General features: G+C 42.9%; 2 protein-coding genes across 8 annotated transcripts in view; one reads left to right on the forward strand and one right to left on the reverse strand.

Annotated features, from left to right (window-relative positions):
* Positions 1–2,254, forward strand: part of LOC110503107 (PDZ domain-containing protein 7-like) — a 44,810-nt gene extending 42,556 nt beyond the window's left edge. Inside the window, exon 15 of the mRNA XM_090217199.1 lies at positions 2,011–2,254. Coding sequence (XP_090073325.1) covers positions 2,011–2,154 — 144 coding nt within the window. The 3' untranslated portion in view covers positions 2,155–2,254. The remainder of the gene's footprint in view (positions 1–2,010) is intronic.
* A 1,680-nt stretch (positions 2,255–3,934) lies between these two features.
* LOC110502653 (leucine zipper putative tumor suppressor 2 homolog) overlaps positions 3,935–23,594 on the reverse strand; it is a 100,358-nt gene continuing 80,698 nt past the window's right edge. For 6 of the 7 annotated variants that reach the window (XM_021580862.3, XM_036960332.2, XM_036960331.2 and 3 more), the window contains 7 exons: positions 19,672–19,904; positions 18,670–19,072; positions 12,387–13,103; positions 11,867–11,989; positions 11,377–11,523; positions 10,728–11,243; positions 7,444–10,587 (listed from right to left, as the gene is read on the reverse strand). In XM_021580862.3, coding sequence (XP_021436537.3) covers positions 10,300–10,587; positions 10,728–11,243; positions 11,377–11,523; positions 11,867–11,989; positions 12,387–13,103; positions 18,670–19,072; positions 19,672–19,865 — 2,388 coding nt within the window. In that variant the 5' untranslated portion in view covers positions 19,866–19,904 and the 3' untranslated portion in view covers positions 7,444–10,299. Of the gene's footprint in view, positions 10,588–10,727; positions 11,244–11,376; positions 11,524–11,866; positions 11,990–12,386; positions 13,104–18,669; positions 19,073–19,671; positions 19,905–23,594 lie in introns of all 7 variants that reach the window. The other variant, XM_036960330.2, reaches the window with a different exon arrangement.

Raw genomic sequence — 23,594 nt, forward strand, 5'->3', positions numbered from 1 at the left:
ACATGGTTGGTTTGCTCTAGCCCCTTAATTCCTAGGCATAGCCTGATAGCCTGTTCCTAACTTGTGTGTATCTGCCACACACTAAGAGTAGGGGGAAGTCGGATTACTACACCAGACTGACTGTTCACACACATCCTATCCCCTTGTTCCTGTCTGATAACCGCCTATCTTTAAGCTAGCCACCAGGTCTGTATGTGTGTGTGTGTGTGTGTGTGTGTGTGTCACGCCTGCTATTGCCTTGACGGTTTTGTCTAGAAGGGATAGAGCTTTTGTCAAAATTGACTTTTTGTAGCAGGTTAGGAGAACTTACGCAGCAGGTTAGGAGCATTAACATAGCAGGATAGGATCATTTTATTACCCTTTTTAAAATGGTTAGGGTTAGCTGAAATGAAAAATAAATCAACTTTTGACGTCAGTTTGACAAAAGCTGTATCCCATCTAGACATGAAGTGTGTGCGTATGCATGGTTGACACAAGGTGTGTAAATGAATGTGTGTACAGTGTATATCCGTGCCATGTGCTGGTTACTGCTCTCTCTCTCTCTCTATCTATCCTTTTCATCTGGGCTATTAGCTGAGATCCCCCATTAGAACACCAGTCTGCTCAGTAAGATCGCTGCCCAGCAAAAAGGGGACGTCCTGTGGACATTCGGCGACATTCCCGTTAGGTCCCTTAAGGGTTTCGGTGCGATGCTATCCCACTGAAGAGGTTCTAAGAACGCTGCGTGAACTCTGGTTCACCAATCAGGGCCTTGATGGGCTTGGCAACAGTAGCAAGGGGTGATGTGTAATGAAAATAGCTTGCGCGTGGGGGACGACAACGTTTCTTTGGGACCATCAGGTGATGTCCATGGGACAAACCGGAAACTAGACAAAAACATCCATTGGACCATGACACAATGTCCTAAGAACGTCCTAAAAACTTCCTTGGGGACATCTCGGGACCAACCGGGAACTAGACAAAACATTTAGGGGACCATGAAACAACGTCCTGACAACTTTAGGAGACAATTTTGTGACATTCTGGGGACATCCTAACAACTGATTATTGTTTGCAGGGTGTGTACTTCACAGTACTCTAAAAACTAGATGATTATACCATTTAACCTGTCCTAGTGTTCTAGTGTTGCTCTCTCCAGAAATATGGCCTGGAGTCTGGATAGTGATCCACTACCACCACTGCCTAGAAATTAAGAGCAATGCACATAGCTGAATAATCCACATGAATAGGTTTAAAGTATAACAATAACTAACTATTTGTCATTTCGATACTGTATTTGTAATGTCAAACCAGACTACAATAGAGAGATCTAATTCAGTAGGGAGGACCCTTTAGTGGATGATGCCTGTTGGTTAGAGAAAGAGAGAGAGAGAGGAAGCCTCAAAAATAACATCCATAAATGTTTACCAAAGAGGATGAATGACATTAGTTAAATGGATCAACCTTTTTTGATACTGGCATCACGGGAGGAAGGGCATGAATGTTTTGGGTCAATAAACATGATCAAATATTTTGTTGAACAACAGTTTCATGAGGGGAGATGTTCCAGCAGGTTTGGGTAAAATAGATTATGTGTGTGATTATGTTGTAGCCATTCAGTGGGGTTGTGTTGTGAGTGTCAGCCAGGTGCATCCTCGGTGTGCACTGATGACATCACAGGAACTTCCTCTCCTCGGGGTTCTAGAACTCGGCAGTGCTCTGTTCTCTTCCTGCAGGAAACAATGCAGGGGGAGGCATTAAGTGTGGTTGGTGTGTGTGTGTGTGTGTTTTCAACATAACCTTGAGCTTCATCTACTGGGATATGAGTATAGAGATTAGAGAAAAAGACGCTAAGTGGGATGCACAGTAAGCATGTGTAAGCATGTGTAGGCCTATGTGTGTGTATATCACCTCTAACCTGTATTTGTGTGTGTGTGTATGGTTTGTGTGTTTGTGTCTATGTTTGTGTCTATGCATGCATATGTGTGTGTGTATGTGTGTGTTTCTCTCTTTGTGTGTGTATCTCTCCAGGCTGGGTATGAGCTGGTGTCGGTGGACGGTGAGTCTCTGCAGCGTGTGACCCATCTTCATGCGGTGGACGTAATTCGCCGGGCGTTCAGCAACAAGGCCAAAGACTCCATGGTGTTCATCGTCAAGGTCCCCAAGGGGCCCTAAATACCCAAAGAGCCCTGCTGACTAGCCCACTGTTAGGCTTACACAAATACTACAACCTCAGTACTACAGGCCTGTCAAAAAGGATGCTCCGAGGTGCAGTTCACCAACCCTCTTTGTCTGGAAATGGAAATGAATGAAATGCTGGTGTTCAAACCAGAACGTTGTCAGATACAAGTATGTGGATTTACAGAAGATGAGGATTCGTCTGATGCAGATGGTTCGGAATGGAAGGGAATGGTCCACTCACAGAGGAGAGGAAGGTACCTCTTACACTGACCAATACGCTTGCTTCTCCTCTAGGGCAAAAGGGACAATGTTTCCATAGAAAACAGGAAATACTGCTAAAACAAAAATTGGTAATGTGACATGTTATGTTGTAACTGCAGTCGACATGTGGGTCTACTGCACCTACTTTGAGTATAATAATGTGATAAATAATATTTATCAAAGATAGACTGGATTATATGTATCCCTTTTGCTATATTAATGTATATTGTTAGCTAGCGTTGTTAAGAGTCAGCAGCTATAGCAATCATATTAATATAATGTACTGTAGGTAACTTCAAAGGAAGGAAACTTTATTTTGTGGAAGCAGAGAAAGAAAAAACATGCAGGCACGCACGCATGTACGCAGACTCACTCACTCACTCACTCACTCACTCACTCACTCACTCACCAACCCACACTCTCACCACTCGCACGCAGGAAGTATGACCCCCCCTATACACACAGTTCCAGGGACCATTTCAGTCCACCAGGGTCCTGCCAGAGAGAGAGAGATTACTGTGTCCAACGTCATGAGGTTTATAGTCCAGATTAAGCCTCTGTATTATAGTTGTGGTTTAGTGGATGTCTAGGGGATTAGTACAAATTGCAGCTCTGTTTAAAACTGTATTTCTGGCAATCAGAGTTCATGTTTCTGGAGCAGGATGCCACTTTAGATGCTTGATTACATAGGCTTGTGGACTGAGCCTGAACAGACATGTGGAGGAGATGGAGGAAAACCTAAATGATGTACAGGATGTGAGGACCAGTGGCTTAAACTAAGGTTGGGTTGAGAGGCAGAGGGGCTAAGACTGGGGTGAAGAGAGAGGGACTGTCTGGGTCTGGGAAGGGCTGATGAAGGGCTAATGTTAGGTCAAGGGTTAATATTAGGTTAGGTTTAGGTCCCTAACTCCCTGGAATCACCAGAGTGTACAGTGCACCACGCATAGTTCCTGACCTTTATGAGCGGCAGAGGGCCTGAGAGGTGCCTGAGAGACTCGACCATATGACTTGCTGTAGGGCTAGAATGTCTGGCTGGTGACAAATGCTGCTGTAAAGCTCAATGGCAGTATGGTCGGCTAAGCTTCTGTTATTTATATATATGTATATGTGTGTATATATGTATGTATGTGTGTGTGTGTAATTAAGCATAATATACATGTAATAAACATATAATAAGGTACATCCAAAATGTTTTCAGAGCTATCGTATTAATTTACCACAATAAATGTTTTACTGACACTTTACACCGTCTGTCTGTGTCTCTGGATCGTGTAATATTAATGGAAGTAGCTACAGGAAGTAGTTTGGTTGTCAACTGATAAATATGAAGGGGCAAATCTTCACTTCCACTTAAGTCAGATTTTCACTAAGACTGGGATGAATTTGTTCAATGGCGATGGCAGATTGTGAACATTTGAGGGAGTTAGGATTCACCCCAAAAAGCCTTCATCACTTCAGAGTATTTATTTTCACCAGTGCATCAGTGTAAATTCCAACAACCATTACTCCATGGTGACATTTTGTATCTTTAATTAAAAACAAACGTACTTTTGTACAATACATTTACAGCATGAAAATATACATGAATGACTACAAACACCATGGATTAATAAAGGAACAGAACACCTAAACACACTAAAATATAATTGTATACTTAGGCACACTAAGGAAGAAAAGAAACAAGACAAATACAAACAAACGTGTTACGTTGCTTTGGTCTAGTCGCAGTGGCTACATTTGAAATATATATTTTGGTCTGAGTAAAGGACTAGAATGTCACTCAATGTAGAAGTAACTGCCAAAATTAAGGAAACACCATCAAAGTCTTAATAGGGCGTTGTGACTCCACGAGCCAGAACAGCTTCAATGCACATTGGCATAGATTCTACAAGTGTCTGGAACTCTATTGGAGGGAAAACGCTGTTGTTTTGTTGGTCGTGGAAAACGCTGTCTCAGGCACCGCTCCACAATCTACCATAAGTGTTAAATTGGGTTGAGATCTGGTTTTCATGCTCATCAAACCATTCAGTGATCACTTGTGCCCTGTGGCCAGGGCCTTGTAATCCTATGGGGGAAGCATAGCCATGGTAGCCAAAATAATGGACTGCCCAGCATTTTTATACATGACTCTAAGCATGATGGGATGTTAATTGCTTAATTAACTCAAGACCCACACCTGTGTGGAAACACCTACTTTCAATATACTTTGTATCCCTCATTTACACAAGTGTTTCCTTTATTTTGGCAGTTACCTGTATGTCATTTTCAGTTAGATACTGACTGTATTTACACAGAAAATTGTTATTATGTGGTTATAAAGAAAAGTGAGAAATTTTGAAAGGGGTATCCAGAGGGGGTTCCTCACAGTTACATTAGTCAACAAAAATAAGGACTCAAATATTTGTCAAACACCTACTTTTTCAGTGGCAGTTGACTAGACTATAACTGACTAAAAAGACCAGAAAAAATATATAAATAAACAAAATATATATTTCAGTTGCCTAAAACAAGACGAGACTAAATGATCTCAAGTCTGACTACTAAGTGGACTGAACAAGAGTTTTTAGAACTGATCTGTGGTGGTGTTCATGATTCCTCATCACTTAGAAGTTATGTAGAATGTTTCCCAGTTTCTTTGAATGTTCAAAATCATAGTGTAGGAACACTTTATAGCCTCAAAGGAAAATATTATCCAACTTTCAAAACCACTTGAGGGCAAATAAATCTGATTTTCCCGTTCAGACACAAGTCACTTGACCAGGAATCAGATTTGTATCTGACTTCAAGCCATCTACGAAGGTGGTTTGAAATGTGGCTTGAATTATCAGATTCCATTGTGGTTTTTACCTGTTCAGACTGCAGGAAAAGGACACGGTTTAAGAAAACGTCTTGAGATTACCGCTCTAAAGGTCTGAACCATAATACCCACGCTACGTTTTTTCTTTCTATCATGCATTGGCGGGGTGCATTTAACATTCATAAAGCATATCTGTTCTAAAACTAGGACCGGACAAGTAACCATCTATTTAGACTACAATTTGTTCAGTCATGTTACCTCATTAGCTAGTTATTGCTAACAACCTGGGCCGTGTTCAGCAGGACGGAACGCTCTGATAGGCATGTTTGTTCTAAATAGCACATTTCTATCTGACATGTTGAATAAGGAATAACGTTGGCTCTATTCATGGAATTTCTATCTGCAACGTTCAACAATGTTTTGCAACTGAACGTGGCCCTGGTAACATTACCAGTAGCCTATGCAAACATTTGGTGGCATAGATAGAAAGGAAAAGGAATAGCAAACAATTTATTGAATAAATTAATTTTGACACTACACTACCTCTGACTGGGTAAATGGCTTTATTTTGAGTGGACCCAGTGACTCAGACTTGAGCACTTGGACCAGGACTCGTGACTCGACCATTGGTGACTCAGACTTGAGCACTTGGACCAGGACTCGTGACTCGACCATTGGTGACTCTGACTCGAGCACTTGGACCAGGACTCGTGACTCGACCATTGGTGACTCTGACTCGAGCACTTGGACCAGGACTCGTGACTCTGACTTGGACTCGTGCACAGGGGACTTAGTTGGGACTTGATTAGGTTTTGAGGTTTAATTAATCAACTACATCACTGGGCAAAACAGTCTTTAGCTCCCTCCTGTTCGAAATCATTACCCACTGGGCAAAAACGGTTTGAATCAACATTGTTTCCACGTCATTTCAACAAAATCATTTAATGTGATGAAGTTGAATCAAAGTGTAAAACTGATTGGATTTGAAAAAAGTCATCAACGTAAGGAAGTGTTGTCTTTTTTACACCCTACTTTTATCCTAAATCCAATGACATGACATTTTATGTTGATCTCACATTGAATTCAGGCTAGTTGACAACTCAACCAAATGTAAATCAAAACTAGACGTTGAACTGACGTCTGTGCCCCGTTCTACTTTTGGACATGTGGCCGCGGCGTCTGTGGAACGTTGATAAATGGACGCGACCGAGGCCAAATAATTCTTTGTCATATTTCTGCTGTTGGGATGAGAATAGGATTTTATGCAGAAAAATATGTTAGTAGAACAAGGCTACTACTGTATGTATGTATGTGCACATGGAAGTCAGTGATTTATGTTTACTATAAGTTAATGAGGCAATACAAATGACTAAAATTAAAGTTGACAAAAATGGATTAAGTTGACAAAAATGGACCACTGTTTTTGCCATTTTGACAATAACTACACTAAATCATTATTCAAATGTGAATCAGACTTAATGATATTTAAGTCAAAATGACTAAATCTGTTACAGAGTGCCAAAATTAACACTGGGGTCCCTTTCAGTTCACTTTACCTGTGCTACTGTACTGTGTTAACCATTACACCTGTGCTACTGTGTTAACCATTCCACCTTTGCTACTGTGTTAGTCATTACAGCGGTCTAAGGCACTGCATCTCAGTGCTAGAGGTGTCACTACAGACCCTGGTTCGATTCTGAGCTATATCACAGATAGCTGTGATTGGGAGTCCCATTGGCCCAACGTGTCATCTGTGTTAGGGTTTGGCTGTGGTAGACTGTCATTGTAAATAATAATTTGTTCTTAGCTGGTTTGCCTTGTTAAATAAAGGTTAAATTTAAAAAATGACACCTGAGCTGCTTTTTCCACCTGACTGTGTTACAGATGATGGTACATCCACACTGGAACATCATATGTTCTATTCCTCTCTTAAAGATACATCTTGAATGTTGTAAAATGGTAACCTTGTAGACCTATATGACTAAATTGAAGATTAATGTTTGTACCATATGTGATGAACGCATTTTTAGTTTAGATATTATTTTGATTAAATGCTTTGTGTGTTAATAAGTGTAGTCTGAAGATGGCAAACACAACGATGACGATGATATTGGGTGATATAGATGATAATGGCCGCCAAATGAAAACTCAATCGCATTGAACAAGGATGACCATTAATGTGCTGACCAATGTAAACCTGGGCTAAAAGCTGGATATTTCCCATATTTTTGTATGTTTGTTAAATCATAATGCGGCTTGGTCAACAACAAAGAGTGGAGTTTCAATGTTAGCGCCACTCTTCCCAGACCCCTTCCAATTGTGTTTAATCATCTCATTGGTATATTTGTGGTACTGGAAAGATATATAGAACGCTTTATTATATTTTGTACATTAAACCCACAATGGTACGTACTGGTGTTACCACAAAATATCTTCAGGTGCTATATAAAAAAATATATACATCATCATCATTGATCATATTGATTTCCATTTATCTGTTAGATTCCTTTTTATAAACTCTTGTTTACCTCTGTAATATAAAAGACCAGAGCTCTAGTTTAATCCCTTCTTATGAGGAAGCACAACTGAAGACTCCAATATTTATCTATGGCTCCCCACATAGAAATAGAATTACATTCTATTAATGATATTTCTATGGCAGTGGTTGCCAAAATGTTGATATAACCACTGTAACAGTTCCATAATGACCTGTTTGTCATGCCTTAGGCTAATATATCATGCACTGTCCAGCACAAACCCCTACATCAGGGATCATCAACTAGATTTAGCCGCAGGCTGACATTTTGGATGGTCAGCGGACTGGTACATAATTACAAATCATTTGTAGACCGCAAATTGAATGCAAAATAATAATAAACAATTATTTCAAACCTTGTTTACATTTGTATCTATTTCACTATTATGCGTTGGAATACTTTGGGACAGATTTCCAAAATGTAAATCACCTGGAGCTGATTTGCTGGTGTTTGTAGTCGTTTATATCCAACAACGTTTAAAAAGTATAGAATTATATATATATATATATGTTTTTTTGCTCAGAAAACTAATGTAGGAACCCTGCCCTACATTACCTGGACTGTCCTCTCCCAGACTTTGACAGACAAGGGAAAGACATGCAATTTTGCCATCCACATTATCTAGGTGTCAGTGAGTGAGCCTCACAGTTACTGGCCAGAAGGGACAGGAAGTCTAGGATGTGTTACTATCTTTTTGATGAGAGGGAGGGAAAGGGGGGGGTCTAGTAATAAAAAGTAAAACGTTAGAAGAGTATTCACAGTCCAGCGTGTGCGACAGTGAGAGAGGCCAAGGGAGGGGGGAGCTCAGTACAGTTGAACAGGGATGTTTTGTTGGTTTCACTGTGATACCATAAGGAAAAGTGACACCATATGCTCACTGATCCAATACGGCTCCATAACAGTCCCAGCAGCCAATGCAGCATCGATATCTTTGACGGGCAGCTTGAGTTGACCAATTAAGGTGTGTTTCTTCCTCTGATATGTTTGTGCTGAGAGAGAGAGAGAAGGGCAGCGGTTGCATTTGTGCTGATATCTCCCATGCTAATCACTCCCTCATAGTGCTACTTGCTTCTATTTGTGTCATTCACATCAGAGAGGTTGTAGAGAAGATACAATAGGGTGACTATTGGCTTAGAGAGAGGAGGAGCACAACACAGCACTCACATTAAGCCTTTGATATCTTCTTTTGGTTTTCTCTTCCTTCTCACCACATCTCTCAGTCTGATATGGGGAGCTGAGAGTCAATATCAACTGACAGATATGGTTCAGCCAATGACAGAAGAGAATGTTGACATGTTAGCTGCAAGCAGCCAATGATAGAAATCCAGGATTTTTGAAGATTCCATGAACAAGGAAGAATGTAGACTACAGTTCCTTTCTTAGCCAGTGCTGAAAACTGAACAGTTGCATTTGCTATTTGTGCCAACAGTCCTTATACATCCCATCAAAATACTACATAGTCCAATTCCACCGAATATAAATCCATATTTCCTGGCCAGTGGATTATTTCTTGTCCTTTCCGTACTACTTCTAGATGAGTTGCTGATCCACTGAACACTGTATATATAACATTGACAGCACAAATTGTGAAAGTGTTATTACATCATTGCTTTAGTGCAAAGGTGCACAAAGTCCTGTGGACGAACGAAAACACAGTCGAGTGGTGATGTCATCGTTATAGTAATGTCATCATTATGTGCTGGTGGTCAGGTAGTCACACCTGTGTGCTCCATACAGATGTGATTATACTCGACTCGATTCTCCCTTTTGCTTTCAATACACTGATTTGAGCGAGGTTTGAGTGGTACCAGCTTGTTTCTCAAGTCAAAAGTCATAATATACGTCCCAAAGAGTGCTGGTACTATAGCTGGGCAATCAAACTCATGTGAGGAGGCAAGGAGGATGTGTTGCTCTGAGGGTGAATCTTACTCTGGAGAGGAAGACACTCTCAACTATTGAGATACACACTAACCTCTCTTTTAAGTCTGAGTAAAGATGTGATGGAGTCTTTTCTGACTGTAGGTAGTCAGCTGTTCCTGTGTGGTCCAGGAGGAGGGTGCATCCTAATGTCTAGTGGAGCGGATCCACCCTTAAACAGAGATGCTCCCTTAATGTCCATGACAGCAAACGGTCCATAGGGAAGTAAAGAGTGCTTGTACTGTGGTTAGGGGAATAAGTTCACATATACCCTCGATATCCTAGATGCAAATTTCAAATGGCACCCTGTTCTCTAGCCAAAGGTAGTGCACTACATAGGAAATAGGGTTCCGTTTTGGACGCAGCCCTCTCAGTAGCAGTGATTGGGAAATCAGATCATTTCAGGGTGCTGGTATTAATAGTCATGGCGGCGAGAGGACACCCTTGTCTCTAAATATCAGGAGATGCTACTGTTGGAGCTAGAAACACAAGCATTGAACATCTGCTAAACATATGGATGTGACCAATACAATTTGATTTGATTTTGATATCACTGGGGTTAGACAACGTCTCTGTCTGGTTTCTAAATCTCAATGGGGCGAGAGGACACCCCTGTTGTTGTCCCCTCTAGATCTCAGTAGCGGTCATCTCCTCAAAGTGGATGTCGTTGCTGCCGCTGTGGATGTCGTAGTCCTCTACGTCTCTGTTCTCCAGCTCTAGACTGAGCTCTCTCATCACCCTCTCCAGATCTCTGTTCCTCCTGTACATCTGGATGTAGTTCTGCTGCAGCTGCTTCTGGTAGCGGATCACCTTTTCCTTCTCCTCCTGCCAGACCCTCCTCTCCTCCTCGAATCCTCCCAGCTGCTCCTCACTGCTCCTCCTCTCGTACATCAGCTCTGCCCTCAGCCTCTCCACCTGACAGAGAAGTGATTGATTCATTGATTGACTGAAAACCAGCAATACACAACAGATCAGTGCAAAAACGAGTATTATTCAAGCACCATTGCGCAGATAATAAATTAACAAAAGAATGTCTAAACATTGTTGGAGCCCACCTGTTGCCTGAGTCCAAGCACAGCTTCAGCACTCTGCCTCTGAGTCTTGGCCTCATCACTCTCCCCTCCCCATACCAGCCTGCCCTCCTCCGCCTCACGGTACCCCATAGAGGGGCTGGGGCCCCCCATTCCACCCTCCACACCCACACGGCCCTGGGGGAGGGGCAGGCTCATGCACTGGCCCTTATTAGCCGGCGTCTGGCCTCCTCCCTGATTGGCCAGGGCACCTCGAAGCTGGACCGACTCTTCTTCCAAGCGTATGACTTTCTCGCGGAGAAGCTCAGCCTCGCTCTTCCTGCGCTGGAGCTCATTCTCGCAGACCTCTAGCTCCAGAGAGCGTGTCCGCAGGGCCGAACCAGCCTCCTGGCTCCTGGCCTGGCTGTTTTGGAGGTCGGTCCTGGCCTCCCTCAGCTGGGACTTCAGGACCACCAGCTCCCCACCCTTCTGGCTCAGCTCTGACTGGATCTCCTTCAGTTGCTGTTTCAACAGGGATATCTCACCTGACTTCTGACACACCTGGGTGGGGGGGTGCATATTTTGTGAATATTCTCTTACTTTGAAATTGTGTACATGAATCAACGTTGACCCTCACACTTACCCTAACCCATGACCCCTAAACTCCTGACCTTTCTCCTCCTCAGTGTCTCACCTCCCACTTCGTCTCCTCTAGGCGCGGTCCCAACTGGATCTGTTCTCTCTGTATGGAGGCACACCTCCTCTCCAGCACCTCCCTGTCCTGTAGCAGAGAGGAGAAGTCCTCCTGAAGTTTATTTTTCTCCTGCTGCAGCTGGAACACCTGAAGTAGAGACACAGACAGTTAGAGTCGCATTTTGACAGTCCCAAAATCAGGAGATGCTACCAAAACAGCAGCAACATTTCAAACAATAGTACAAATAGTACAAACAATAGTAACTTGCTGTCATACAAAACAGGGTCCTACTTCCCAAATTAAGTTGACTGAACTATCTCTGTATCTCTGTCTGTTGCCTGTAGCTGTAAGGCATGTGGTACTCTCTGAGCCTGTTTCATCTTAGAAAAACTGCTCTGCCTGTATACTATGTTTCTGTATCTATGTTGCTGTATATCCATGTTTCTGTATACTGTATCCTGTCTCTGTCTATCTACACTGTAGATCTGACCTGTAGTTGTAAGGCCTGTTGTACTCTCTGGGCCTTCTGTGTAGCCTGTTTCATCTTGGAAGAGCAGCTCTGTCTCATTTCTTCCAGCTCCCTCTCACAGCGACGCTGCTTTTCCTCGTACACCTACAGCACAGGAGGTCAGGAGTTAGAGGTCAGAGTTTACATACAGATACCACATCCAGAGGCCAAACTGTGAACCAGCACTATTACGGCTTGAAAAGCTATGGAATAATTTAGCTTAGTCAATAGAAACAGCAGAAACAACAGAAACATTTTATACATATTGGTCCTCGAGGCAACACTTTAGGCCTGCTTAAGCCCCTGACATTACACAGACATGAGCCACACCAGGATCGTGTGACTCGTGTTAATTAGGGTAAACCATAAGAAAAAAAGTTAATAAAGCGCTTTCCACTGAAAACAAAAACAAGGGGTTGTTATTGGACCTCCCTGTTTCAGTCAATTATCCTCTCCTTGGTGTCTACTGAACAACTACTAAGTAAAAAAACTCCCCTCTCACCTGACAGATGGCGGCTTCGTTCTCGTCCAGGTTCTCTCTGAGCTGCTGCAGTTCCAAATCCCTCTCCCTCAGCTTCTCCTCCAGCTCCCTCATCACCCCCTCGTACCCCTCCAGAGGCGGGGGTGAGTGCCCACACGACCCACTGTCCGACAGGGGCTGGCCGCGCCCGCTCAGCGACCCCGACCCCGTGCTCTTACTGGATGACGAACGCCCGCTGTCCGAGTTAGAGTGACCGTGGGAGGTTGAGTGACTGTGAACTCCGTGGGTCACCGACCCTCCTCCGTTGGTAGTAGTAGTTCTTCCAGCCCCAGGCTCCAGGCCCAACCCGGACCCTCCAGACCCAGAGGCCTCGCTGTGGGCCAAGCTGTAGCCGGTACTGCTGTGAGTGGGGAGGCTGGACAGGGAGTTACGGCCAGAGTCTGACGTGGAGCAGGACTGGCTGCTGCGAGCGTTGCGTCCTCCGCTGTACGAGTTCCTTTTGCTGTCCGAGGAAGAGGAGGAGCAGAGCAGAGATACGACATTTCCGTAGCTCCCCGGGCTGTTGACCACAGTATTTCCGTTATTCCCATTGATAGGTAGGGGCAGGAGGAGGTTGAGGCTGCCCTGGCTCTCTGAGAGGCTGCCCCCTGGCCTCGGGGAGAGGTACTGCACCGAGTGACGGTTCTTGGGGACCACTGGTTTGAACGCAGTGGGACGGATCAGAAACTTCTCCATGTTCTGTAATGGAAGACAGTATTTGTTAATGGTTCTTACAGAAAGGTACAGACATCATTACATTGTGTTTTCAACTATGATTAATGAATTATTATCATGTTCATTATTTTCATTATTGCCTGATAGGCCCCATCAAAGGGAATCTAATCAAGGCCCTCTCAAACGCACATAGAACCACAGCACTGGGCAACCCTTGATTGGGATTTCCGGTTAAATAAAGGTATGATAAAACAAAGGAAATATAAAAGAAACTGACGTTAGTGATATCAGCATTGCTAATTAGGAATGCCTGGTCTCCTCCCAATAAAGACAGGGCCACTGATAGGGTGGAAGGTCATTCTGAAGGCTCTGATTGGTTTAATTGTTATTTATTGGTTTCCAGTAAGCAGTTTTCCTAATGATTTTTCTCACATCTCACTGAATATGTCATGACACAACAGAGGGTGGATGAAAAGAGAGAGAGGGAGAGGAGAAAGATAGAAAGAGAAATACAGGGAGACGAGGAGAGAGAGAGGGAGAGGAAAGAGGCAGGAAGAGAAAGGCGAGAGAGAGAGAAGGGGGGGACAGATCAAGAGAGGAGAGAGAGACAGAAAAAGACAGCTATACACACAGGTCCGGTAAGCAGTTTTCTAAATGATTTCCCTCAGGCCTCAGTGAGTGTGTCAGTGAATGTAAGACAGCTCTGACATTGATTATAAGGTGTGAAGTGATTGATTGTTAACAATTGAAAAGCCTGGCCTCATTGGACCCCCCTTCGGGCCAAAAACGTATTTTGAACGAACGTCAACATTTGAACAGTCTAATAAATAGATTTCACATGCTATTGAAAAAAATTACAATTGGTTTCTGTTTATGAATGTAACATTAGAATATGAAAGAACATTTATTTCAGGGAACACAATAGCAATTTCATTAGTTTATGCAACTGTAGGCTTTTACAGTGCATTTGGAAACTATTCAGACCCCTTGACTTTTTCCACATTTGTTACGTTACAGCCTTATTCTAAAATGGATAAAATAAAATAAAAATCTCAATCTACACACAATACCCCATCATTTTCAGGTCTCTCCAGAGATATTCGATTGGGTTCAAGGCCGGGCTCTGGCTGTGCCACTCAAGGACATTCAGAGACTTGTCCAGAAGCCACTCCTGCATCTGTACTTTGGTCTGTATATTGTTCCCTCAATCCTGACTAGTCTCCCAGCCCTGACGCTGAAAAACATCACCACAGCATGATGCTGCCACCACCACGCTTCACAGTAGGTTTCCTCCAGACATGACACTTGGCATTCAGGCCAAAGAGTTCAATCTTGGCTTCATCAGACCAGAGAATCTTGTTTCTCATGGTCTGAGAGTCCTTTAGGTGGCTTTTGGAAAACTCCAAGTGGGCTGTCATGTGCCTTTTACCGAGGGGCTTTCGTCTGGCCACTCTACCAGGCCTGATTGGTGGAGTGCAGCAGAGATGGTTGTCCTTCTGGAAGGTTCTCCCATCTCCACAGAGGAACTCTGAAGCTCTGTCAGAATGATCATCAGGTTCTTGGTCACCTCCCTGACCAAGGCCCTTCTCCCCCAATTGCTCAGTTTGGCCAGGTGGCAAGCTCTAGGAAGAGTATTGGTGTTTCCAAACTTCTTCCATTTAAGAATGATGGAGGACACTGTGTTCTTGGGGACATTCAATGCTGCAGACATTTTTTGGAACCCTTCCCCAGATCTGCGCTTCAACACAATTCTCTCGGAGCTCTACGGACAATTCCTTTGACCTCATGGCTTGGTTTTTGTTCTGACATGCACTGTCAACTATGGGACCTTTATATAGACAGGTGTGAGCCTTTCCATGTCCACTCAACTGAATTTACCACAGGTGGACTCCAATCAAGTTGTAGAAACATATCAAAGATTAAATGGAAACAGGATGCACCTGAGCTCAATTTCAAGTCTCATAGCAAAGGGTCTGAATACTTATGCAAATAGGCTATTTCTGTTTATTTTATTTATACATTCGCAAAAATGTTAAAAACCTGTTTTCGCTTTGCCATGATGGGTTATTGTGTGTAGGGTGATGAGGATTTTTAAAAATGTAATCCATTTTAGAATAAGGCTGTAAAGGGAAGGGGTCTGAATACTTTCCGTATGCACTGTATGTACAAACGGAAAAAAACACTAAAACACCACAATTCAAATGTTCAAATCCATTAAATAAACACAATCACAAATATCATTCACAATTCATTCATTAAGGGCAGGTCTTAAGGAACATTATGCATTTAAGAAAAATACATTTCAAAAGAAAAGAATGGCATATTTTGAGTTTGGAATCATGGTAATTCTGGCAAAAAGTTTTTGGGAAATAGAGCTCAACGGGTCATTTTTAAGAGTTGTTTGGCAAGAATATTCAATGTGAAACTGCAGAATCTGCACTTTCTGATACTATATAGACATCCAAACGTTTTACCTGCATGTGACTCTGTAGGGGAATTTTTAAAAGTCACGATTTGCACTCCATTTACCAGCCTCTGTGTTAATAACAAGCTGCCGCTGTTCATCAGATTCTTCATATTGACAATACTCTCACCCATCAGACTATTATCAATTCAATCTGGTCTTTCAAGAAACTCGATTTCTATATGAAATTAGTCAATATACACTACATGACCAAAAGCATGTGGACACCAGCTCGTCGAACATCTCATTCCAAAATCATGGGCATTAATATGGAGTTGACCCCCCTTTGCTCTTATAACAGGCTACACACTCTTCTGGGAAGGCTTTCCACTAGATATTGGAACATTGCAGCGGGGACTGGCTTCCATTAACCCACAAGAGCTTAGTGAGGTTGGGCACTGATGTTGGGCAATTAGGCCTGGCTCACAGTTGGCGTTCAAGTTCATCAAAGGTGTTAGATGTGGTCAGGGCTCTGTGCAGGCCAGTTAAGTTCTTCCACACCGATATTGACAAACCATTTCTGTATGGACATCGCTTTGGGCACGGGGCATTGTCATGCTGGAACAGGAGAGGCCTTCCCCAAACTGTTGCCACGAAGTTGGAAACACAGAATTGTCTACAATGTCATTGTATGCTATAGAGTTAAGATTTCCCTTCACTGGAGCTAAGGGGCCTAGCCTGAACCATGAAAAACAGCCCCAGACCATTATTCCTCCTCCACCAAACTTTACAGTTGGCACTATACATTGGGGCAGGAAGCGTTGTCCTGGCATCCGCCAAACCAAGATTTGTCCGTCGGACGGCCAGATGGTGAAGCGTGATTCCAATGGGGGCGAGCGTTACACCACTCCAGCCAATGCTTGGCATTGCGCATGGTGATCTTAGGCTTGTGTGCGGCTGCACGGCCATGGAAACCCATTTCATGAAGCTCCCAATGAACAGTTATTGTGCTGACGTTGCTTCCAGAGGCAGTTTGGAACTTGGTAGTGAGTGTTGCAATCGAGGACTGATGTTTTTTACGTGCTACGTGCTTCAGCACCTGCCGGTCCCGTACGTTTTGCGTCTGAGCCCTTTGTTACTCCTAGACGTTTCTACTTCACAATAACAGCACTTACAGTTGACCGGGGCAGCTCTAGCAAGGCATAAATTTGACCAACTGACTTGTTGGAAAGGTGGCATCCTATGACGGTGCCACGTTGAAAGTCACTGAGGCCATTCCACTGCCATTGTTTGTCTATGGAGATCGCATGGCTGTGTGCTCAAGTTTATACACCTGTCAGGAACGGTGTGGCTGAAATAGCAGAATCTACCAATTTGAAGGGGTGTCCACATACTTTTTAAAAATGTATAATGTAGTTTAGGTGTATTTTCGATGCGCCATCATCAGCTGCGCAGACTGACTGCCAGTGAATAATTTTCGGTGCATGAGGGGCAGAAAAATATACCTTTTAAAACTGCTTATAACACAAACTACGTTTGTAAAATTAAGATTATAACAACGACAGTGTGTTATATAGACTTAGGAAATGTCAAAGTTACATGACTTTAAAAATGTCTGAGTAATTAAAAAAGTTTGAGTCAACATCACGCTCTCCTAGTTTTAAATGATCTATTACAGGCTTTGTCTGAGCTGTGAATAAGGTTCCCTCTCGATCAATAGAAATTAACAGTCAATTAGAGAGAGAGGAGAGAGAGGATTTATGGAAAATAATGTTAGCATATACAGTACCAGTCAAACGTTTGGACACATCTACTCATTCAAGGGTTTTTATTTATTTGTACTATTTTCTACATTGTAGAATAATAGTGAAGACATCAAAAATATGAAATAACACATATGGAATCATGTAGTAATCAAAAAAGTGTTAAACAAATCAAAATATATTTTATATTTGAGATTCTTCAAAGTAGCCACCCTTTGCCTTGATGACAGCTTTGCACACTCTTGGCATTCTCTCAACCAGCTTCACCTGGAATGCTTTCCAACTGTCTTGAAATATGCTGAGCACTGGTAACTCTAATGAACTTATCCTCTACAGCAGAGGTAACTCTGGGTCTTCCATTCCTGTGGCGGTCCTCATGAGAGCCATTTCATCATAGTGCTTGATGGTTTTTGCGACTGCACTTGAAGAAATGTTCTTGACATTTTCCAGATTGACTGACTTTCATGTGTTAAAGTAATGATGGACTGTTGTTTCTCTTTGCTTATTTGAGCTGTTCTTGACATAATATGGACTTTTACCAAATAGGGCTATATTCTGTATACCACCCCATACACCTTTGTAACCGAAAGGTTGCAAGTTCAAATCCCCTAGCTCACAAGGTACAAATCTGTCGTTCTGCCCCTGAACAGGCAGTTAACCCACTGTTCCTAGTCTGTCATTGAAAATAAGCATATGTTCTTAACTGACTTGCCTAGTTAAATAAAGGTAAAATAAAATAAAATACACTACTGATTGGCTCAATTAAGAAGGAAAGAAATTCCACAAATGAACTTTTAACAAGGCACACCTGTTAATTGAAATGCATTCAAGGTGACTACCTCATGAAGCTGGTTGAGAGAATGCCGAGAGTGTGCAAAGCTGTCATCAAGGCAAAGGGTGGCTACTTTCAAGAATCTCAAATACATAATACATTTCCATTTGTATATATTTCAAACTTTTTTGGTTACTACATGATTCCATATGTGTTATTTCATAGTTTTGATGTCTTCGCTATTATTCTACGCTGTAGAAACATTTTAAAAATAAATAAAAACCCTGGAATGAGTAGGTGTGTCCTAACATTTGACTGGTACTGTAGTTGGCCTAGCACACCACCAGTGCTGCTTATTTTAGCTGGGAGTAGTTAGGTAATAGTGAGGTACTGAAAGTTCACTACACCATTAGCTAGAAGTATTATTAGCTAGCTAGATTCTATGTTCTGTATATTAGCTTAGTGAGGATTTTACAAATGAAACATACAACTGAGAAAGAAAAAAAGTATAGTAATGATAACACAATGAAATGTATGGCCGTTATCAAAGGGAAGTTGGGATGGTCTTTTCTTGACTAGGACTTATTAGGGATACACAGATATGACCTCGGGAACCACTTGACATTTTGGGAATCCCTATCCGACACTCACCTTCTCCAGTTTTCCCGACACAGGGATGAGTTTGGGCGGCGGACCGCCAATATTCCCGTTGAGACCTCGGTTATCCCTCTGCTCCTCCGAGTCGCTACACGGACTCCCGTCCGCCACCACATGGTTATCATTCCAGTCTCCTACAGTCACCACCTCAGTCACAAACCCATAGTTTCCATTCCCTGCACCACCACCACCTCCAGCCGCACACCCTGCCCCACCAGCAGAGTTACCTGCCCGGGGCTGCTTCTTGGTGGGCAGTGGCGGGGGCTGGAGCTGTGTGATCTGGATCTGGTTGTTGATGACCAGTAGTTGTTCCAGGGAGCTCGCGCTGGTCAGGGTGTTGCTATCACCCTGGAGCCTGAAACAGCTGGTGGTTGGGGTGTTATGGCGTGTCTTAGTGCTGAAATAAAAATAATTTATAATAATAATTGATTGGAATTACAGTATTTAGCATTTTTACAGTAGCTATTTTCCATTGTATAAAAAAGTAACCTTTATTTAACTGGGCAAGTCAGTTAAGAACAAATTCTTATTTACAACGACGGCCTACACCAGCCAAACCCGGACGACATTGGGCCAATTGTGAGCCGCCCTATGGGTCTCTCAATCACAGCCGGTTGTGATACAGCCTGGATTTGAACTAGGGTGTCTGTAGTGACACCTCTAGCATTGAGAGGACTGCCTTAGACTGCTGCGCCACTCAGGAGCCAGTAAGGGAGGAATCACTAGCCTGGTCCAAGATCTGTTTGTGCTCTTGTTTGGCATGACAATCCCAGGAGTTGGCAAGAGAGCAGAAACAAGGTAAAAAACTGGAACCCAGGCTAGGAAATCATCTCATCCACAACCAATATAGCCTGAGTGTCAGTCTGTTTGTGCTATCATGCCAACTCCTTGTCACTTATTTTCCAACCATGTTTGGCTTGACCAGAACAACAATAAAGTATGTAAGAGCACTTAAACAGACTGGCATCCGGCCACGACTAATGAGTAGCACCCTACCTGAACTCGCTGGCGGCCCGGCAGTGTCGCTGCTCCTGATAGGTCCGGCCAGAGATGAGGCTGCTGACGGAGCCCATGGTGGCTCCGGGGCCACAGGGCCCTCCAACCACAGGGGAGAGGGAGATGATGTCGAGGCTGGTAGGAGGCTTGGGGTGGTCAGTTGTGGACACAGGCAGGGTCTGAACCAGAGCCATGGTACCTGGACAAGGCCGGACATACACTGAACACACACTCTGCATCGAGAGAGAGGGGAAGAAAAGTTTAATTTTAAGTACACTTCATTGGGACATTATTAAGGCTGATCATTGTTACAGGTCATAGTCAAACATATTTCCCATCCTTTCCCTTCAACATTCAAAATATTACGTTTTTAAAAATCTGATTTAACGAGACAGAAAGATTGTGGGTGAATGTGTAGAATTGTGTGTGTGTTTGTGTGCTTCGTGTTTAAGTATTTAATTTCCAGACAGTATTATGTTAGTGTGAGTTGCCTGGGGGACAGAGAGGGGACATATTATACTACATATTATGTACTTCAAAGCCCAGTCCTCCCTGAGGCTTCCAGGCAGGACACCCATCAACTCTATGCCAAATTGAATTAGTGTTTTTGCCCAGGATACCAAGCGTCCAGTACACAAGTGCAAGGAACACAGGCCATATTCAGCCAACAGTCAGAGAAAGGATAGGTAGCAGAGAGAGAGGGAGGAAATATAGGTGGAGAAATAAGGACAAAGAGAAGGCGAAAGGAATTGGGGACTCCTAGGTTCTGAGGAGGACACCTTCTGAGGGAGTACTAACCGAGGAGTGTCAGGGTTGTTCAACAACTCTATCAGTTACTGGTCACTCTCTAACACCTCAATGATTCTCCGCTGGAGGTGTTTGTTTGTGTGTGTGTGTGTGTGTGTGTGTGTGTGTGCGCGCACATATGAAGATGCAAGCAAAACTCAGCGGTGTGTGTGTTATGCAAGAAGTTTACCATTTCCCAGACCAGAATCACCATGGATCATGTCCTCCATATACCTTCCCCCATCCACCCCCACCCCTCCCCTCAGCCCCAGCCAAGGTCTACTCTGCCTGGGATAATGGCATTAGTAGACCATCCGGGATGGTAGGTGATCCCCCCAGCCCTAACCCTGTGACCCCAGCAGGAGTGGGACGTAGCTGGGCAGACTCCCTACTCTCTCCTCCCTGACTTCCAGGGGCCTGGTTTTGTTCCTGCTGCTCTGGGATACAAAGCCCCAGATCTAATTTCCCTCTGATGTTGTTCACTGCTTATTTCTAAAGTTATGAAGTTCCTCCCTCGCATGCAACTCCTCCTCCCACACACACACATTCCCTGCCCCCTTCTCTTTCACTAGTCAAACTAAGCAAAAATTCAACAGCCCCTCCACCTTCTCCTCTCCAAAACATGCTGAGAAAGTGGGTGAGCGCTCCTTTGCTTCAGAGGCAATGAAGGCAACTAGCATAGGGTGATTTGGAAGCATGACACAAAAACATGCGACAAAACATTCAAGTCTCTCTTTCTTTGGAAGCTTATGTAAAGCAGTTTAACACATTTTCAAGTATGAGTATTATAGAAGTATTCTTTTATAGAAAACACTTTAAACATTAAGCAAAGTGCCAAACGATTTTGGGTTGCACTTCACTGATGAAATAAGGAGTAATTGGCAGGGAAATAACAGGAAACGACCGAGAAATAACACAGTAATGACAGGGTAATAGCCCGTTCATAGTTAGTATCTAGCTGCTAAATAACATTATAAAGGGTGCCACATTTTCCTGGTTGTTATGTAGAAACAAGTATTTGTTACTTAAGAACTATAAATACTAGAGGCTAATAAGCACAAACTATGTAGTAAATATTCAAGGCCATTTCACCTGTTCTCAATAAAACTGTATACTCATATAGAATGTAGAAATCATTTTTATTCAACAGAAACGTTTGACAAACTACATCATACTGTATGTGGGCCAACCACAAAACAAGGCTTCTGGTAGCTACAGTTGAAGTCGGAAGTTTACATACACCTTAGCCAAATTCATTTAAACTCAGTTTTTCACAATTCCTGACATTTAATCATAGTAAAAAGTCCCTGTCTTAGGTCAGTTAGGATCACCACTTTATTTTAAGAATGTGAAATGTCAGAATAATAGTAGAGAGAATGATTTATTTCCGCTTTTATTTCTTTCATCACATTCCCAGTGGGTCAGAAGTTTACATACACTCAATTAGCATTTAGTAGCATTGCCTTTAAGTTGATTAACTTGGGTCAAACGTTTCGGTGAGCCTTCCACAAGCTTCCCACAATAAGTTGGGTGAATTTTGGCCCATTCGTCCTAACAGAGCTGGTGTAACTGAGTCAGGTTTGTAGGCCTCCTTGTTCGCACACGCCTTTTCAGTTCTGCCCACAAATGTTCTATAGGATGGAGGTCAGGGCTTTGTGATGGCCACTCCAATACCTTGAATTTGTTGTCCTTAAGCCATTTTGCCACAACTTTGGAAGTGTGATTTGATTAATTTTCCATTTGGAAGACCTTTTGCGACCAAGCTTTAACTTCCTGAATGATGTCTTCAGATGTGGCTTCAATATATCCACATAATTTCCATCCTCATTATGCCATCTATTTTGTGAAGTGCACCAGTCCCTCCTGCAGCAAAGCACCCCCATCAAATTATGCTGCCACCCCCGTGCTTCCCGGTTGGGATGGTGTTCTTCGGCTTGCAAGCCTCCCCCCTTTTCCTCCAAACATAACGATGGTCATTATGGCCAAACAGTTCTATATTTGTTTCATCAAATCCGAGGACATTTCTCCAAAAAGTACGATCTTTGTCCCCATGTGCAGTTGCAAACCGGTTTGTAGTCTGGATTTTTATGGCGGTTTTGGAGCAATGGCTTCTTCCTCTCTGAGCAGCCTTTCAGGTTATGTCGATATAAGATTTGTTTTACTGTGGATATAGATACTTTTGTACCTGTTTCCTCCAGCATCTTCACAAGGTCCTTTGTGCTGTTGTCCTGGGATTGATTTGCACTTTTCGCACCAACGTACGTTCATCTCTAGGAGACAGAACGCGTCTCCTTCCTGAGTGATATGACGGCTGCGTGGTCCCATGGTGTTTATACTTGCATACTATTGTTTGTACAGATTATCGTGGTACCTTCAGGCATTTGGAAATTGCTCCCAAGGATGAACCAGAAGTCTGGAGTCTTGGCTGATTTCTTTTGATTTTCCGATGATGTCAAGCTAAGAGGCACTGAATTTGAAGGTAGGCCTTGAAATACATCCACAGGTACACCTCCAATTTCCTCAAATTATGTCAGTTAGAAGCTTCTAAAGCCATGACATCATTTTTTGGAAATTTCCAAGCTTTTTACAGGCAGTTAACTTAGTTATGTAAACTTCTGACCCACTGGAATTGTGATACAGTGAATTATAAGTGGAATAATCTGTCTGTAAACTATTGTTGGAAAAAGTACTTGTGTCATGCACAAAGTAGATGTCCTAACCGACTTGCCAAAACTATAGTTTGTTAACAAGACATTTGTGGAGTGGTTGAAAAACGAGTTTTAATGACTCCAACCTAAGTGTATGTAAACTTCCGACTTCAACCATAGCTAGCCTAGCTAAACAACCTAGCATTGCATCACATAGTGTATAACTATTTTAACGCAGTACTAATACATCACCAACTTTTCCGTGTTCTAAACTTTTTAAACAATACATAACTCTCCTCAGCAAGCATCAAAGAAGACTGAGGAGAGAAAGCACAGTGCAGGCTGCTGATCAGACGTTACTGCAGACCAAAGCCATCCACCCAAGAGCGATTCTCAATCACAAAAAGCAGGCATAAAAAATAACAAATAGCACGGAAAAGTATGTTTTCATATTTTTTGTTTTTGCTTTAGAATACAGTGCTGAAGCAC

This window comes from Oncorhynchus mykiss, chromosome 23 (genome assembly GCF_057628025.1).
Source record: "Oncorhynchus mykiss isolate SJ-2025 chromosome 23, ASM5762802v1, whole genome shotgun sequence".
NCBI lineage: Eukaryota > Metazoa > Chordata > Actinopteri > Salmoniformes > Salmonidae > Oncorhynchus > Oncorhynchus mykiss.